Source organism: Anas platyrhynchos, chromosome 7 (genome assembly GCF_047663525.1).
Source record: "Anas platyrhynchos isolate ZD024472 breed Pekin duck chromosome 7, IASCAAS_PekinDuck_T2T, whole genome shotgun sequence".
Lineage (NCBI taxonomy): Eukaryota > Metazoa > Chordata > Aves > Anseriformes > Anatidae > Anas > Anas platyrhynchos.
In genome coordinates this window covers 27,380,796-27,400,731 of record NC_092593.1, presented here as the reverse complement: position 1 = coordinate 27,400,731, position 19,936 = coordinate 27,380,796, and the positions used below count along the sequence as shown (strand labels likewise).

The window sequence follows — 19,936 nt, the reverse complement described above, 5'->3', positions numbered from 1 at the left end:
AGGTTTTGATTAAGTTCAAATTTGATTATGTCAATTTTCCTTCTTTTTTCCTTTTTCCCATGAACCACTCTTGTAATGTGTGTGTTTTCTTTTACAGAGGCTTTCAATGATGTTCAGAATTCTGTCTACAGAACAGCCCTGAAACTGCACGCAATACAAAGTCTGTGCCAGTGTTAGTAGATGAAGAGGATCTCATACTTTGACAGGGAGAGAAATCCGTAAACATTCTGTGTTGCTGTCACCATAAGTTATTATGCTACTTTGCTCTCTCATTTTCCACGTGGGAAACTCAAAGTGCATTATAAACAGTGAAGAGCCAGATAGTAGTTCATATACAGCTCAATTTTTACCCGCCTTTGAACGTCAGTGGAAATACATTACAATTCTAAAGGCATTGGAGAACTGAGTTATTGTTACTATCTACAACATTGGTACATAGACATCACTGGCAATTATGAATCTTTATCTGTATATTATTATACTTGTTAAATGTCAAATTCTTACATGATTTATTGGAAATAATCATGTATCATCAAAAAGCATTGTCAGGTACTAAAATATTAATGAGAATTCTTATACTATAACATTATAAGTATTATAATGGATATACTATAATATTGAAAGTATTAATGAGTAACATTATAAGTATTAATGTGAACAAACTAAAATATGATAGGCAGAAAACCCCTTGGGTTTGAAGTGAGAATTCTGTGCAAGCAAAGAGCTGTGGAACAAAGCCCTGGGCACCTAGCTTGTTTTGAAATTACTGGATATAAATTCTATATTGAGCTAGAATGCATGGATATCTTGAATCTTCCACTGGAAACAGTCTGTTGATGAAAACTCCCAATCATTGCCAGTGAATCCAATCAATGCTGTTGCATTTCCTCTATAATTTGGATGCAGTTAAGCATGCTATCTCCCTTCTCTTCCTAACTATTCTAAAATCACATCCAGACACTTTTAAATAAACCCAGCAAGACCATTCCCAGTTTATTTCCTTTTTATGTCACATACTGTTTTAGATTTCGTTTTCCAGACTTGTCTTAACTAGGCACTTCTAATTGGGGCAGAAAAAAAAAGGTCCACCTTCCATTCAAGAGGAAGCAGGGATCCTCATTTGTTTCTCCCTTTGTTTTCTCATAGTGGATTTGCTTGATGTTTCTCTGATTCAGCACATCTTGTCAAGTGAACAGAGACAGAGGGAAAAGCAGATTTCTCTGAAAGAGCAGCAGCTCTCTGGAATGCTGAAGGAACTGTTCCAAAGGGCAAGATTAGAAAAACCCAGCCAGGTAGATCCAAGAGCTGCCAAATTCACATTGAGCCTACTAAAAGCCATGTATGACAGGTGAGAAGAAGCACAAATATGAATCCATCACAAAGTACTGCTAGATCAGGTCTGTTTCTACTCTTCTTATGTCATTTATATGTGAAACTCTCCTTTATTGATGGTATTTTGCTTAAGTTACACATAGTGAGAATAGTTCAGGTATAGGAAGATGAGGCACAAAGCTTTAACAGAAGAACAGTGGTTAGATGTTTCCAGACACACCTGGAAATCCAGATGTCTTCCTGCCCATACTAGCTTTCTGTGAGCAGCTTTGTACAAAGAGTAGCTCTTCTTTTGGCTGCTAGGGTATTTTCTTACACTCCTGAAAAATAACCCATATTTGCCTTTATATATACACAAGTCAAGAATTTGCCAGTCACTTTTCATTATTCATTTTTCTCCAGCTTAAAACATTCATCAGCCAGTTACAAAACACTACCCCTGTTTCATAACTAAGCTGATCAGCTTGCTCCTGCAAATGGCAAATCTTTTTTTGGGGGGGAATAATAAGCAAGCAGCTTCTAGACTGTAATTTTCTCATGTATTGTTTGTGAATAATTAATTAGTTCACTAAAGGCAAATTTGGTTCATGACTGTATCAGATTTAAAAGAAAAGGTTAAGTTCATTGTTGAGTTTATTCACTACAGATGAAATTTGTTCCCTCCTGCATCAGAGTAAAGCTTTTTTACTGGGAGCGTGAGTATGATGTAAGTGGTCTGCAGGACTTTATCTTGAATTACTATTAATTACATGATATTTAAGATCCCATGTTAAGAACTTTTTGTACTTATGAGAGTACAGGCTAAGAATAAATGGGTGTATTTCAAAACAAGCTAGAATCATCAAGAGTGCTTTGTAATTGGTGTGCTGTAAGTACGAACCCAAGGAAATCATTTACAAGAATGTTCTTTGCAGATCTTGATCCTTTTTTTCTGTTTTCCTGGTAAAACAGAAAACGTATCATTTTCTTCATGCTATAATGTGTTTTTGAACTTTTTTCACAAGTTTTTTGGTGTTTTTTTTTTTTTTTGGCCATGTATATAGGATAGAAAAAGCATCTTATGCTTTTCTTCTAAGTGTGTTTTCTCCGCAGAGTGCTGTTCTCCACTCTTAACAATGGAAAGTCTTTCAAGTCAAGAGTATATGGGAGCTTTTCCATGTCTGTGTGGTTGTTTACTTATATGCTTATTAAAGTATGATAAGGTATACAATTGAAAACCTTTATGAGTTTTGAGAGTAGCTGTCACAGATACATTTTTACTAAGTTTCAGCAATGCCTAGTGAATATTCTGTGTGTATTCGCTTTCTCTCCAGGAAATGTTTAGTCTTACATAGCTTTAATCTTGGATTTTCTTTTATGAAAGTTCTGGGAAAACTGAATGTATAATTGAAAATCTAGAAACTTTCCAATTAATATGTTTTGTCTTCACATAAAGAAGCTTTTTTCATTTAGTGCCTATGTTGCAAACTTGGGTTCTAAAATAAAGTTTATTCTTTATGACTTACATTATTTAATGGTCAAATGAAGGTCCTTCTCCTGCATATATCCTTGTGATTAAATCAAGTTGGAATGAAATTAAAGGAAGTCAACCCAAGAGTTGCTCAGGGCAGGTCTGGGGCCACAATGAAGCTGGCTGATGATATAGTAGAAAAAACACATTGTAGTCCTACTTTTTCTTTCATATTTGGGAAGGCTTTCCACAAGTGAAGAGTAGGATTTATTTTTTTTCTTTAAGGAAAGTAAAAGTATTGTAAAAGTAAAGTATTGCGAAGTAAGTATTGTAAAAGTAAATTTATATCTTAAGTGGAATGTGAGGTCTTTGAAGGAGGTACTGTCTGTTTTATAATTGCATGGTATTTTGAACAGTTAATATTGTAGTCATGTTCAATGACAAAGGGTCCTAGACATAAAGTATCACAAAAATGCTACATCAGTTATATGCGTACAAAAGGATATGAGATTTGAAGTTGTCTTCAAATGTAGCAATATTTTTTCTTAAGAGATTGCATTTTTCACATTATTGGTGAATATAGTGTAATTTATTTTATTTTCCTAGATCTGGAATGGGTTATATCAAAACTAGATCTGTTGCAGCTGCCTTAATTGCTCTTTCAAGAGACACTACTTGCTAAATACAGAGGTGGGAAGTGTACAGTTTTATATACTGCCTAAAATACCAAATGTTGAGGAAAACCTACACTGATTTTTTTTAACTTTAATAGAGAATATAGTTCTGCCACGCAAAACTGCGTTGTTGTAGGGCTGATGTGGAAGGATACTTTTTCATTAATGTTCATATTCATCTTTGCATAAACAGTCTCAGAAAAAAAGACATAATACAGCTTAAGATTGCAGAGCTCAAAAATAAAGGCCAACTTCTTTTTGCCTATCAAAAATGAACAGAAACACCCTAGTTTTAAGTTTCACTAGAACAGAAAACATATTTATATATTAGATCCTGGATTTTTTTAGAGTCCTTCTAACACTAGACAAAAAATGTTTAAAGAGCTAAACATAACAGATGAAAGCAGCCCAATGCAATGGGCAGCACAAAGATTTCTGCCTGAGTTAAGTGCTCAAAACAGAGAATAAATGGACCACAAGTGGCATATTGGTCTCATATTCTTCCATTACACATTATGTATTTCCTTTCAAATTACTTGGAATTGACAATTCAAAATTTAAACAGGGCATATCTTGTGTAAACTTGTTTAAATGTATTTCTTATAGCCATGGAAATGAATTCAGTGTTTCCTTCACCCTTACCAGTCTTAGCTGCCATGGATAAGGGATCTCCATAATTTCCTTGCTTTCCTTCTCCTTCCCCTGCCAGTAGGGGAAAGTGTTGTTACAGCAGTCATTGAGAGCCTGCGTTAGGTAGACAAGGAAATAACTTTTTTGAGAGGGTTACTTGGTAATTCACAATTATCATGCAGATAGCTTGAGAATGAGTAGCTAGAAGACTCTTCAGGTTCTGCTAGTATTCTAGTTTCTTTCCTCTGGTAATTTTCAGCTTTTTTTGAGTTTTATGCTGTTCCTGATGGGAAGAAGTCCTGGATTACCCGTAGTGCCCTGAGAAGCCTGCTAACAGACTTAAATCAGGTAATGCCACTGCAATGCTATTAGACAACAGGTCTTGTAGGGGGGATTCTAATCCAGGAGAAAAACACACATGGGTGATGTGTTTTGTGTTTGGTAACGTTATGGAACTGAAGTCAGTAGGGTACTGTGTGGACGTAGGGATCTGCTATGCAGAGTAGGTTAAAGAATAAAACCCTGTAGCTCCTCTTAGTCTGAATAATGCCTGGCATCAGTATGTCTATACATTCATTTTGCCTGAGCTTAAAGGTCCTGGGAACAGCTGCATGCAGCTGTTGCTAAAGCAACTCCTAACTTAGGTGTCTAATCAGTAGAATAGCTTGCAGTTGCACAATAATGCCTTAGCATACAACTATTTCCAGCTGAACTGGTGCTGAACACCAGTTCTGGGGTCTGAAAATGACCCCTGAGATTCAAACCTACTGTCCTTCAGTATTCTAGTATGGCAACATAATGTGTTGATCCATTAGCGTAAGTGAGCTGGGAGTAAATCATTCTGACACATGCTGAACTCTGAAATTGCACACTGGTGGCATGAATTTGAATAGATTTTCTTCAGAATAGTATGTAAAGTGGCATTTCTATTGAAGCTTCACCACCTGTGTGCTGTCACCATCTCAGCAGAGCATGGTAGGAACATCTGTTTTTTATTGAGGTGTTTCTAAGCCTTTCTTCTTGATGCAGATCCCAGCCATTGTGGGAGAAAGCTGCACTCTGTCTTGTGTGGAAATTGCTACTCACAGCTGTTTCCAAGGGGTGAGTGAAATTCTGATGTCCTGAGAAATGACTTTGAATGTTGCTGGTAAATTAAAATTGCAAGTGTATTACCATGTGTCATACACCAATACCTATTTTTAAGGAGCAGGGCTGTTCATCAGTCTTGCAGTATAGGGAGATTGATATCTACAGATACTACTGAAGACTTGCATTTATTCCAAAACCTTTGAAACCCAGCAGCATTTTATGTGAATGAAAAACATTACACTAGCAATATCAGAGCTTTTATTAGGAACTTGAGATGAGACACCAGTTTTTTTCAAGCAAATGGCTGAAGTTGAGATGTATATTTTTTCCAGGTTCTGAATTCAGCAATTGTTGAAGAAAAATTCTTGTCTTGGCTGAGATCAGAGCCCGCTCTTCTGCTGTGGCTCTCTACATGTTACAGATTATCAGCTTCAGAAAGTTTCTCACCAGGTTAGATGCAGAGTCTGCAAGAATTTCCCCATTAGAGGCCTCAGGTATGTCAGTAATTACTGTAGTCTTTAGCATCCACATAAATTGTTCTTACTATTGTTTGCATACTCTGCAGGCTATAACTACTGTATTAAACAATGAACATTTTACCGTTAGTCTGTTCTCGCTAATAGTAAGCTTAGAATGTTAGGTTTGTTTTTTTGTTTGTTTTTGTCTTTTTTTTTTCATTTTTAGCTCTTTGTATAGTCACAAATCATACATCAATAATGTAGTAATATATTTCCATAAGAGCAGTGGATACAGATAATTGGTGCATAAGAAACATATGAAGGTGTAACTGCAATCTCAAAAACTATACTAGAACAGGTGTTTCTTCCTTGGATTGAGTTTCAATGGAGCAAATTAATAATATCAAAATCATGAGTGGGTTCTGGAGATTAGTCTGTTGTCGTTTGGGCAAAATAACTCTTGCATTCAAAGAATGCTGGTGAAAGTCTTTGTTTAAAACAGAGGTGCTTCTCTGCATTTCAGAAACCAAGGGTCTGGACTTCTAGTAGTCAATCTTACTTTTACACCAAGTTCTCTGTTGCAGGGAAATAACCTAGCCTTTTAACTTCTTTACCAAAAGGGTTGTTAGGCATTGGAACTGGCTGCCCAGGGAAGTGGTTGAGTCACCATCCCTGGAGGTCTTTAAAAGACGTTTAGATGTAGAGCTTAGTGATATGGTTTAGTGGAGGACTTGTTAGTGTTAGGTCAGAGGTTGGACTCGGTGATCTTGAGGTCTCTTCCAACCTAGAAATTCTGTGTCTGTGTTTGTGTCTGTGTCTGTTTACCTTCATAGGTATCGCTGTTTGAAGTGCCTGAATTTTGACCTTTGCCAAGTCTGCTTTTTCACAGGCTGTCTCCGCAAACCACATAAGAGGTCACATCCTGTTGTGGAACACTGTGTGCAGGTAGAGTCCTATTGTACTGATTCATTGCCCTGTTCAGGTTCTTTATGTGGGCAATTTGGCAAGAGACTCTTGAACTACATTGATTATAAAATTATGTATATATCGGCCATGGTGCCTATGAGACATTAGTATTATTCATCTGGGAACAGTGAGTCAGGGAAAGGAGAAAAGGGGGCTTCTAACTTTAGGAATGTTCTGTTCTGAAATAACTGAATGGAGACATGAAATGTCATAGTGTAAGTCCTCTTCCCAGGCTGCTGTATGGCAGATTTGCCTTTTGCAGCACTTTCTTACACCTGTGAAAAGGTCCTACAGTGTGTCCCAGTGCTCCTTCCTCCCAGTGCCACTGCGGAATCATTCAGAAATTAATATCCATCCTGAAGTTGTACTAACTCCTGCATGAAACTTCCTTTGTTCTAGACATTTTCAACTTTATTGTAGAACTTGTAGATTCATTTGTCCCTGTCAGCTGGGGACAGCATGAAGAGCCAGCATAGGCCCAAGTAAGCTCACCTCCTTGAGCTCCATCACAGGGGCAACTTGTGCTTTCATTGCTCCAGCGATGGACTTCATCACTGGGAGACTGTGTCTGGTTAAATTTTCACATTGTCTGTACCAGGGAGTGGGCTGCTGAGGCGGGATTTGAAAAGTCAGCACTGTTTCTCTTTACTGTGCTGACACCTTGTGGTAATTTTATTACCATATTAAGAAACAACTAGGACGCGTGTATTTTCTTCTTTTTTCCTGTTCAATTGTCAGGGCTCTTCCAATGTTCGTTACCAATCGTCTCCTGGGGCAGAACTGGTTTGTGTCCTCCCATAAAACAACTACGGAGCATAGCTATACGTGAGCCTGGCACTGCTGTGACAAATTGAAGTATGGTTTTCACTGTGTAAGAGGAGAACATGAAACACGGAAAGCTGTATACATTAACACTTCTTATAATTAGTAAAAGTATTTATTTCTGTTGATGAAAGGAGAACTTAGGTACTAGTTGGACAGAATTCTTGTTGTGCCTTTGAACTTTATCATTGTAATTGTCAAAAGCTTGTATTAAACATTTTCAGGTTGCCTGAATTTATCCTGGACAGTGTTTTGCTTACATACCAGAATTGGAGCTGATCTTGCCTGTGGTCCTTCATCATTGTCCACCTCAGCTCCAGTTCTAGGGCTCAGACAGCAGCTTCAGCTGTGGAACGAACAAACCTTTGCTTGCACATGTATTGCCTTTGCCTTGGGTTGTGCCTTTTTTTTTTTTTCTGGGCACCTGCTTGAAAATTCACTCCTTTCTCTTTTATCCTTCATTCCAATAGATGTCAGCAAAGGCGAGTGCAAAGCACTTTCTCTGCACTGTCAGGAACAACCTGTTTCAAGACCACTGCAGAAGAAAGGAGGCTCAGAGAAGGAGAGCTCTGGAGATAACAGAGGAGAGACAGTTCCCTGCTCACAAAAAGATTGTGTGAGTTTCTGTTTTCAATGAATCTATACTCTCTAAATAAAGTGTCAGGTTGTAGGATATTGCTTGATTGTGTCCTTTGAGTAAATGACTTTGTTGTGACAGACCATGTCATGATTTTTCCATAAAAAATAGAAAGCATAAATAGGAAATTGCTGCACATTGTTCTGTTGCTTAACCATGATTACAGTGCTGACAACCTAATGACCAGTTGTCGTATAGAACATAACATGCTTGTGTCCTCCTTCCCTCCTTTCTTTAGCATCTCTTTCTCTCTGTGCCATTTCTTATGCTCAGTCTAAGGTCAAGTATTGCAAATATTTAGCACCTGTCACTGAGTGGGTTTTTAAGCACCTCCTCCATGACAAATTCATTGGAAATTGACTGAATGGTTCCTGCATCTGAACCACAGTGTTTTCAGTGAATGTCATTCTACTCAAGTCCTACTGAATCGCAGTCCTGTGGGATTACTCACAATAGTGAGTAGCTGATTTTTTGCATCACCATTACCGTTCCTTTAGATCACTTCTGTTTTGCCTGCTTTTAGTTAATTTGTAAACTCATTACTGTGTTTCCACTGATCATAGTAGTTAATAATGAGCATTGGAGGTTGTTATGATTTTCTGTATAGTTACTCCTTTCTTGCTCTGGCCTTTTGGTTGATATTTAGGTGAAGAGAACAATGATACGAGATAAGCACTAAAAACATATGTAGGGGGAAATTCTTTACTAGCTATATAAAGCCTTAGCAACTCTCTTGAATCTCATATTCTCCAAATTAGGATTCAGTGAGACTGAAAAAGGGGAAAAAGGTCAGTCCTCTCTAAAAGAATTAAATTAATTTCATCCTTGTGGGAAGGAAGAGAAAAATCTGGTTATAAAACTCTTTGCTACACTGCTAGGTAAATATTAGAAACCAAATTTTTTATATACACTAAGGTCAGTGGGTGATAGTTACAGCGATTCTTGTGAATATTTCAGTGTTCATTCTTTAGAATGTGGTGAAATGCAAAATATTTTCCATTGTTAAATTATCCCCACTTGTATTCAGCAACAAAAATTCACTCTTTGTTCTGAATATCATTTAACTCTTCTGTGGGCAGTCACAATTTCTTTGCAATTCTGTGGGTTTTTTCTTACCTCATGCTTGGGTAGCAGTCAATGAGAGAAAACAGAATTTGGAGTTGCCATTATAGGTGTCACTGTGTAACTGACAGGTATCTGGGCTTTTCCCAGCATAGAATGGCCTGCACAGCAGGGTATCTGGCCCTCTGCTATCCTTTTGTAGTTGAATTTCGTAATATCTTTAGCTCCTTCTTAATATTGGAACTTAAAAAGAGAAGTAGCAAATTGCACTGATGCTAAATGGGTGGAAAGAAGAATCTGCTGTTGAAGTTCTGTTGAAAGAGTGGAATTTGTTTTTAAGGAATTTCATTCTTTCAGCCAAAATATGCTAGCAGGCACAGACAAATCATACCCTTTTCTTAGTCAATAGCAGGCTGTCTGTCTATACACAGTGCATTAGCTGTATTTTGATTGTTCTGGGTACCAAAACCATGTAAAGGTTGATCCTTTGTCTACTCCGTACTTCTTTGTTGGTGTACAGTCCCCTTGCAGAACTCAGTACTTCATCATTCCCTGAAAACCTGTCTCTCCCAGTGGACAGACCTGTCCTGGAGTCACCCACACTTGTATCTAAAAGCAGAACTGTAACACACAAGAATAACAGTGAGACGCCAGAGCAAGACAAGACAAAAATACAGGTGAGTGAAACATGAAGGTGTAATAATACTAAAGCTGGGAGGAAGACCTACCATGTTAACTATCTAACTGATGTCTAATGACCAGTGAAAAAGAATGGACAGCTTCACCTTTTTGTTAATTTCTCACATATAGAAAAAAATGGGGAATCTGAAAACTTAGTGAACAAGACTCCTTGACTTCCGTGACTTTCAGAAGCATTTGTAGGAATATTTGCTCTGTTAACTTTTTTTTTTTAGTTGTCTTAAAGCAGCATGATAAAGACTGCCTAAGCTAGAGCCCTCTCTCTATTCTGACAGCAAAAAATGCCATCATGTCCTCCCACTGCAAGCAAATGTCAAGGAAGGACATCTTAATTCCTAATAGGCTTGGACCTTTTTTTTTTTTTGTCACCATAGCAATATAAGAGGACAGAATGGGCCCTTCTTAAGGATTAACCCAGAGTAGTGTCCACTCCAACTAAAATAGCTCATGCATAAAAGCTCTTCACCAATCTATTTCCAGGTTCCCTGCATAGAAACAATGCTAGAGGAGTGGAAAGGATAGTGTAAATAAAAATAAGTACATAGCAGTTTTTTTGTTTCTATATTTATTTGAGAGGTTGGTAGCTCTGTGCATACTTGGAATATACAGAACAATGGGTTGTGTTCAAACCAGTTTGTGTCATCCACTTACCCTGTTCTTCCCAGAAGCCAAGAATGCAGTAACTGAGAACTACCCTTTATGTGTCAGGTCACTTCCTTGGCAGTTTCCTGTGCTACTCCTTTGGAGTAACTGTCTTCTAGGACTCTGTCCAGCATGAGCTATAGTGCCAGCAAGCACATATCTGCAGTAGCAATGGTGGGCAAATATTGCTTAAGCATGTCATTTTGATGGCTGGCATTTGCCATTTTGGAAAACACTGAGACAGGACTGTAGCGGTACTCTGTCACATGCATTGCAGTCTTGTTCATTTTCCCTCTGGGATGAAAATTCTTTTTGAGCAGTTTTATACTGATTTCCAACATATTCGAAAATGAGTATAAATCTGTTAGTGCAGATTGCTTAAAAAGATGCAGATTGTAGGACCAACGCAAGGTAGCTTTTAAAAGACTCCGTTAGCTTTTGAAGGTCCTGAGATCTCAGCTATGTGTCTTACAATTAAATGGCAAACCTGATTCCAGACCATCTTATACCATGCCTCTAAGGCAGTTTACTTTGAAAGTTTCTCCCTGACTTCTGGAACTACTGTCCTGTGTGACTCAGAGATTTCTGCTTTAATCCAAAGATCAGAGGTTTTTCTTCTCCCTTATGCATCCAGTCTGTCTCCTTCCATCTCCTTCTTCCAAAGCAGTTGTGTGACTTGGGAGAGACTGTTTCCAAATCAGAATATTCTATTTTGCAGAAATTCAAAGGTATGAGGTTTTATTCTGATTGAAAACAAAACAAATTCTGAAAACACTTAGAATGTGCCATAGGACAAAGAATTTGTTCTATATTGAGTAAATTTTTTTATCAGTCTTTTCTGATAGCCATTAGAAATGCATTAATGTGTATGTTGGTTGCAATCAGCTGATAAGTTTAGTAAATCTGTAAAATGGGCCAATTCCCCAATTTACCATGCCTGTCTATAGCAGAATTTGCCTAGAAAATAAAATTTTATTGCTGATAAAATCGCGAACAGATATTTTTCTCTTTTTTATTACAGGCAATAGCCTCTTTTGAAGCAGATATGTTAAAAATGCATGATTCCCTCAGAAGTATTCACAATGAAAGCAGGTAGGTAAATGCAATAATACAACTGAAGACTGGTGGGCAATACTGTTCCAGTGAAAAATGTTGAGATTTTAAATAATTTCATGTCAAATAGGCATGAATGAAGTAGCTCAGCAACAAAAATCACAAGTGAAGATCACTGGAAAAACAATTTCAGGCAAAACAAAACATTTTGGTTTGCTTTCATCAGCATTACTGTAATTATTAGTTTAAATAATGTCAACTTGATAATTCACTACAAGTTTTTAAATCAAGGTAGGATATCTCTATAAAGAATATGATTTAAGGCAAATAGAGGTAACAGGCCTGATAGATTAACTGCTGCAAAAAAAATTATGGCTTAGATTACTACAGAAATCCCTTCTGGTGTTTAAACCTTTGACATAGAATATTATATTGATATTTAATACTTATTATTAGAATATGACACATTTCACATTCATTTTTCTTTTCTGTTTATGGTACGGGCTTAGCTGTAACCATGCTCACCTTTTTCTGTCACTTTTGCTTTTCCCTTAATTTTTTTGTATATATATACAAATGTGCTGTGGATGTAATTGTGTCTGTGACCATTGAAACCAGAGTCTTCAGGTCAGAGGTCTGCAAGAAGAGTTGCCAGAATAGTTGCTCTTAGAGGGACTACTATGACGTCTCTTCCAGTTTCAGCCACCTTTTTGGGAAACATCAAACCCTAAGATGCAAGGCATGGTTCCTGGCTGCACTTCCACTCAGCTCACATCTTTCCTCTAGAACACTCCTGTTCTTGATAATTCTGTTTATACAGCCTAATTCTTGAAATACTGGCCTCTAAGCCAGAAGCTGTTTCCTGAACTGTAAAAGAGGAAAGTTTGTGCTACAGTGTTTGCCCTATTCTGTGATTGTATATTTGTGTGTGTAATGGGTTATCTGATCCAGCAAAATTCCCACCCTTCTGTGTCCCTGTAAGGAACATGAAGAAGAAATTCAATAAATGGAAGGACAAAGTGCAATTTCTTCACAGCTGCCAGGAAGACAGAAGCTGCAAAATAGAGACAACACTCCAAAGCTTGAGAGCAAGCCATGAAAACTTGCAAATGGAGCTGCAGCAAATAAAGCAAGATATAAAGGTATAGTGATAAATGTATGAAAAATCTTTACAACTATGGACAATTACTGAACACTAATTACTACTTTTCTTGCAGATCAGAAATCTTGGTACTATTTCATACACTCTCTGCTTATCTGCTCCGTTTTTTGTCTTCAGAGAAAGCAGATAGGCTTATTGCAGCAGGGATTTTCTTCTCACTCTATATATATCTAGCACCTACCCCAGACAAATGTGTCTGGGTTGTTTAGATACTACTGCAATTAAAATAATGACAGGGGTTTCCAATAAGAGTGAGAAAATGGTTTCCAACAGAAGTGTTAGATACTTCATTGTGGTTGTTCCTTTAGAGTCCCATATTAACACAAAATAAATAAAATACTTTTCTGTCATTTCTAACTTTTATCTTGTACTGGGATGTAATACAGACCTCTTATGGAAAATATTTTATTGATTTAAATTAACAAGAGGTAATGTAATTTAAAAGAATCTCTAAGGTTCTGAAAAGGCTGTGTTTTACAGGGATTTCATATGTGTGTGCCACTTGCAGCATTTTGTAGCATTTTTGACCATGCTACTTTTAGAGTGTTTTTCAGATCAAACATATAGGAAAGCCAGACACATCTGTAGTGCACAGCTTGATATCACTAGCACATGGAGTCCACTGTGACCTGGCGTGTCATACCATCCTCTGTATACGCTATGACACTGGTCTGTCCCCAACATGTAGGGCTGGCTGCACATGTGCAGTTAGGTGTCCAGCGCATCCCAGTTACTCAGATTAAGTGTTCGTGCAATAATGGTATTTGCCATCCTGGTTCTGACTAGAAAATTCCAACTACAATCGTGGTACTGACAACCAGACTGATTTTGGAATTTTGAATGTTAAAAGGTTTGAGATGTTTGATACATGTTTAATATGTTGTTGTTTTTTTTTTTTTTTCCTTAGTTTAATTATTTTAGGATGATTTTTCCTGCAAATTTAGCCTTTGAACATTATTATTGCCACTTTTCAATGGCATTGAAGCATATGATGTCCTCAGATCAGAATTGTGGAAAAAGTGGACACATAGATTATCCAAACTCAAAGTTTCTTTTCACTGCAGAGAAATATTTTATTTGTGGAAAGAATTGGTTTTAATATGTGAGAAATTAAAGAAATAATAATAATTATTATTATGACTCCAAATATTTTTTCCCACCTATTTTATCTCTACCAGCAACCAAAGCATAAGTTATTTTTATGTTGTTTCTGTGTTTTGTCTTTTGTAGACCATGTTACAGTCAACCACACATCCTTCTTTTTCACTGCATCAGAATATGATGCCAAGAAATCAGCATGTCCTTCTGGAAAGGAGAATGCAGGGTGGATTAAATCCTGCCGAAATAAATCCCATTTCCAGAACATGTGCGGACTGGAAAGCTTTGAATCGCCCCAACTCTGAAAATAGAATGCAGCTTTTAGAGACACCTGAGGTTCCTGCTACAATGAACTTTATATTCTCAGAAGACCCAGTGAAGTCAGTGACCCTGCAGTGTGACGGACTTTTGATTGGACAGCGTAAAAAAGCAAAAGAGAATCAAACTTATCTGCCTGAATTGATGGAAAACTCCTGCAGTGGCATTGTGGGGAATACAGTTCTCACTCCCACTGCAATACAGATACCACCTGATGAAAAGGAAGTCAGTGAGGAAGTGGAACTGCAGCAGCTAGTGATGAAATTGAAGGATGCATTGTCTCTTCAAGCCCAATCAGGTACAAGTTCTCCTGGTTATCTAGACATGTTTTCTCACCTTTATCCAGTTTACTTTATAATCTCATTCATAATAATTTGACCCTCAGAGGAAACCCTCATAAATAATTTAACTCTCAGAGGAATCTTACCTTTGCCATTGTAGAAGTACTCCAGTGCTATACTATAGGATGGAACACTTCTCTTTAAGGTGGAATATAGCCCCTAATGCTTGAGTAATTTGAAACAGGTTAAGTTAAAGCATGTAAGAGGATGTCAGTCTCAGCAGTCAATTAAGGAGCATGCTCATACTGATAAGGCCACTGGAGGTCTCTTCTGTTGCCTGTGCTGTGACATAATGACTTTAGCCCCAGGCAAAATTGCAGCAATCCAAATGCCTTTGTAATCAGTGGTCTTACTACAGCAGAGCTTTGTTCAACACTCATGATGCCTCACTTTTGATAATGAGGATGTAATGAGGAGAGCGACAGAAAAAGCTGCTGTTCATATGGAATTGTGATAAGAGATTTATAAAGAGTATCTTGTAGCAATCAAATGCTCTGAAACACATAAAATCCTTTCTTTTCAGCTCAACAGTCAGCTTTGAAGCAGGATTTCTTCTCTGCAGCTGAACATGTTTGCAGATCCTTCTCTGACCTCATCAACCAAATAACTTTGCCAGCTTGGAAGTGACAGAAACTGGCATTCACCTTACAGCTCCTCTGAACTATCGAAGGTAACTAAAGCCATGTCAGACACTTCAAAGTGTCTCAAATACTGCACTGTAATAACTAATCATAACAGATTTCTGCATTTACTGATTTCACCAGGAACCATAAAATGTGTTAGAGAATAAGGTTCCCTTTCTATTAGTGTTTTCTAGTTCGTATGTAGTAGATGTAGAGGCAACTGATAAAAAAAAAAGTATGTCTTCATTAATGGTACACTGGCATTCACAACTGTCCTCTACTATTTTTCTCACTGCTATTTAACTGATAATAGCTTGTATTTAAGAAACATTTTTTTTTTCTATAAGAGACAGCTTGAGTCAGTTGATTTCAATGCTGTATTTTCTATCACTTTTTCTTAGTCATTAGGAAGGAATAAATTCTTAACTATCAGACTTCTCAATACTTGATACTTAGATAGTCACATTTGTCCAAACTGATAAATTCATGATTAATGGAAACCATTGTTTGCACATTTAGAGGAAGTTGATTGCTTTAGAGGAGCCTTTACATTTTTAATATATATATTTGTGTAGAATTGTTAATAAGAATATCATGCTTAGTATAGAATGGTTATTAGGAATATGTTACCTGCAGCATCAAAAATGTGTGAGAAGTCATTTTTTGTTAGTTGCTAGCCCTGTAAATCTAAAACTTCAGAAGTATTAAAAATACTTACCAAGCCTGTACACATATACAGGCATATATACGCATATAAAAATATACTTACAATATGGAAGTTTGAAAATAGATAACTGGCTGTAGGTAGCAGATTGCATTTGTTGAATTTAAGAAAGCATCTATTAGGCCTCAGCAGCAAACAGTCTAGGATTTGAAGAGAAAGAAAGGTACCAGACAAAAGAAACTTCATACAGCTTTGATCCATTCATACTACCGTATGTTATCTATCTTATGGTGATGGGTGAGTAAAAGCCTTGGAAAGAACTTAGATTTTACTTAGGAGAAAAATAATAGGTGTTCATTGCTTTCCTTTCATCATTTCTTGTTGGCTGCTTGTTTTATAGAAGTGCAACACCAGCGGTTTCAGTGAGATACTCTGGTATAATCTGTAATGATGGAGAGGGTCCTCAATTGCATATTGTCTTAGAGACAGCAGTTCTGAAGGTTGAGATAATGGGTGAAGATAGGGATTTGTATGTTATTATTGGATGTTTGACTTCTTTGTATGAACTAGACAATACGAACTCATGGCAAATTTGCCAAGTAGAATTCCTCAACAGTGCCATGGTTGAGTTACTTCACAGGAACTGCTGTATCTCTTCATAATGATGGCAGCAAGGAAAACATAGTGCACAAAAGTATTTTAAAGATCTGAGAAAAGGAAATGATTCAGAACCACTTCAGAGAGAGAAATTGTAGATTGTACTATCGTGGTTCTGCAGAAGGTGCACGAAAAATAGTGAATGAGTATGTGCACGTGGGCTCAAAAACACTCATAGTTCAAGAATAATTTGCATGTTTTAAGGATTCTAATTGAGTCATTAAAGCTATTCCAGCTTGCCAAGAGAGAGAAGACTCCTAATTTTTACAGGAATTTGTCTGTGATTACTAAGAAAACAAATTTAGTTTGGGTGAAAGCAAAATATTTTTGGAAACTGTGGGGGGAAAAAAAACAGGTAAATTATATATTCTGGTGCTTAGCTTCATGTATAATATGCAATAGGGAATGCAATAGGAAAAAGGCTGATGGAAAGTGTAGTGTTGAAGAAAAGCTGCTCAACAGACCACTTAATATTCCATGTTTTCCTTCTCTTATATTTTTCATAACAAATTAAATTCACCAAGATAAAGGAACTGTTTGGCTCTTGCTAAAATGGCTAGAGGCATTGTTTTCTTTTAGTAACACCTCAGCCACCTTCTTGAAAGACATTATGCTATGGCAGTGGTGCTTATGAACATTCCTGTTTTTTTCTGCTACTTTAAATCACAGAAACCCTTGATTACATATGATGCAAACATCCAAGAATTACAGCAACAAAGAGTGGTATGCAACTGAAAGCTAACAAGCGTTTTTTCTGTAGCAAATGAAGGGTGAAGAGGATGAAAGGTAAAGGAAATAACTGAGGGAGAAGGATGCCAGAAAACAGGAAATAGATAGTGATGAATTTGCTAGGAGGTGCATATATCCATATTATCACGTGAATAGAATGTAGTGTGAAATAGAAGCTTAGAGATTTTGTGATATACCAGTGCCAAGAGATAAAAACAATGATCCAAGGAACATAACTGATGGTTATGAGAAGATATGCAGCAGCTTCTGATGAGGCTTTGAATACCCTTCGGAGTAGGAGCATCTGAATTAAAATTGATTGGAAGCAGTGACAGATGACAAATACTGGTTTGGTCAGATGCAGTATGGGACAGGTATGGAACACAAATGCTTATAGATAGATATGCCTGAACCTCTTAGTATTTAACTGTTATTTCATGGCAGCAGGTAAAGGCTCAGGGACATGTCTTCTCACATCAATAAGCAGCTATTTAGCTGCTAGTTTTCTGTAAGATGAAAGGGGCAAAGACTCGAGACCTTTATTTTGTTGTCACTTGGTCCAGCTGACAGTGAAGCAATCTCAGTCAGAAACGTTCATCCCATCCTTCTCCTGTCACACTCAGACTGAGAAACAGCAACCAAAGAGCAGTACCTGCAAAAACAATCCTGGCTCACCCTAATTTCTGCAACGGAGTTCACAGGGGAGATTGATAGGAGACAATAACCCATCTTTAACCACAGGACAATTTTGAATTATTCTTTTGAGACTGTACAGCAAACTTTCTTGCATCTCATACTGAGAGCACTTGCTTTTTCTTAACACAGCCACCCTAGAAAGCCCCAGTTTATAATGAGTGTATCAGTAGCAAACAGCATCAGCTGGTTGTGTTTTTATGCCAAACTGTTAAGACCTGAATAAAAATAAGTAAGACCTATGTTATAAAACAATTTTAGCTCCAAGTCCTTCAGAGAGAAGAAAATATGTGAGGTAAGAGTTCCTTTAGGAATTTTATCACATGCAGGTTTACATACAATTGCATCCCCTTTTTTATTTCAGCACAATTAAAAACAACAGGTTGTCTCCTTTACATCAGCAATTTCCAAACGTTCTCCATAGGGTGGCCTATGCTAAAGATTCATCTGTTTTCCTAGTCTTTCCTCCACATACTAATCCTTCCCTGCCCCTTCCCTCAAAGGCCAAATGACGCTACGGCCTGTTAATTAGGGAACTTGCTGAAGCAGAGCAGTATTGTGAATTTGTTTAAGGTAAACATAAGCTTGGCCAGCAGTGGTCTTTCTCCATTTCTGCTGCTATCTGACAGAAGGAAGAAGGCTGCCAGCAGCCCTTTTCTAGGGATCCTGCTCTTGTAGGAGGAGGATATCAAGATTGGAAGCACTAGCCTCTTCCTGAAGGGCTCTGTGAAAGAGTCTAACAGTAGTTGTTCAGGTTCTGTTTTTATGTTATGTAGAGTTTGAGAGCATATGGGAAGTGATAACATCCTTTTGTACAATACCAATCCTACATGACTGGCATCCAGCCCCTATCATACTTTGTTGTTTTTCTTAGTAGCTATAAGGACTGTGGGTGAAGACTCTCCCTAATGTTAATACAAAGCTGTGCATAATGGGGCTTTTAGATATATTAATATAATTTAGATAATTAACAACAGTAGAACAAGAGTGATCAGATCTCTTGTAACCGTGCTCTTGCCTCCCTCCCACATGGTAGCCGAACACTCTTGCAGGCAGTGGCTGCAGGCAGGGATGTGCTCCTGTACTCATACTGCTTTAGTGTTCCTTGCTCTGAACATGTTCCCTCATTTCAACGTTTAAATGGTTTGTTGCATGCTTAACTTTAAGCACAAATTCAATTACATTGAAGTTGATAGGCTTCTTGAGGTTTGCCATCTGCTTTCATTAGATCAGGATTTCATCCAATGGAACTATGTTTAAGTTTTGTTTTGTTCAGGCCCAGTAACCGTTTCAAGATTTCATTTAACCATTTTACTACTCAAACCTATTTCTGCAAGATGCTGAATGCCCAAAATGCTTCTGCAAATGAGGTTTTCTTTGGACAATTTGAAACTAAACAAGTAAATAAATTGCCACATGCTCAAGGAAAGAAACTTTGAATGAGCAACTAAATGGACTTGCCCTGGAAAGCTGAATTTTGTGTTTGTGTTCATCTGGCCAGGCAATGAAAGTAATTCATCAAAGCATCAAATGTTACATGCCCAAAGTTTTGTTGCATTTGGTTTATATCAAATTGCCTATTAGAGTTATCAATAACAGTCAGAGGAAACTTGGCCAAAAAGATCTTGCAAACTAAAAAAGGAGCAAATTCAAGTTGTGTATGAGAATTCTTTTGATTACATAATTTGATTGCATTTTAAGAAGCACTTTTATAAATAAAAATCTGGGGGAAATACCATAAAGAGGTTTTGTGAAAATAGAGGAGCTGGTAACACCTGTTAACATTTGTATTTTTGCTGGTAAACTGAAAGGATTTTTTAAAGATATTTTTAATTTAAAAATACATACTACTTTAACAGGATGGTGTCTTTCTGCAGCACTTGATTTGCATGTGTATATAACTGTGCACTCAGTAAAACATCACCACCTCAGCTCAAATCCTGTCCTGGAGCTGGTGGAAGTTTTTGGCAACTTCCTGCTCTGTTGGTCTATATGTTATTGGAGGATCATTTGCTTCCTATTTGGGCACCCAAAAGATAATGGTTTGAGTAGGTCACGTGCATTACAAAAAGACTGATATACATACAGATTAAAGTAGGCAACTGCTTATAAACCATGCAGTTTATTAGAGAGACTA

At 37.3% G+C, this 19,936-nt stretch overlaps 1 protein-coding gene across 1 annotated transcript in view; it reads left to right on the top strand.

The window, feature by feature from the left end:
• The window catches only part of DYTN (dystrotelin), a 50,824-nt gene that overhangs the window by 2,160 nt on the left and 28,728 nt on the right, over nt 1-19,936 (top strand). Inside the window, 16 exon segments of the mRNA XM_072041073.1 lie at nt 98-172; nt 1,147-1,348; nt 3,389-3,454; nt 3,456-3,472; nt 4,346-4,434; nt 5,116-5,187; nt 5,508-5,611; nt 5,613-5,669; nt 6,467-6,578; nt 7,892-8,037; nt 9,641-9,797; nt 11,483-11,553; nt 12,497-12,656; nt 13,907-14,390; nt 14,957-15,042; nt 15,045-15,103. Of these exon segments, the coding sequence (XP_071897174.1) occupies nt 98-172; nt 1,147-1,348; nt 3,389-3,454; nt 3,456-3,472; nt 4,346-4,434; nt 5,116-5,187; nt 5,508-5,611; nt 5,613-5,669; nt 6,467-6,578; nt 7,892-8,037; nt 9,641-9,797; nt 11,483-11,553; nt 12,497-12,656; nt 13,907-14,390; nt 14,957-15,042; nt 15,045-15,103 (1,957 nt within the window).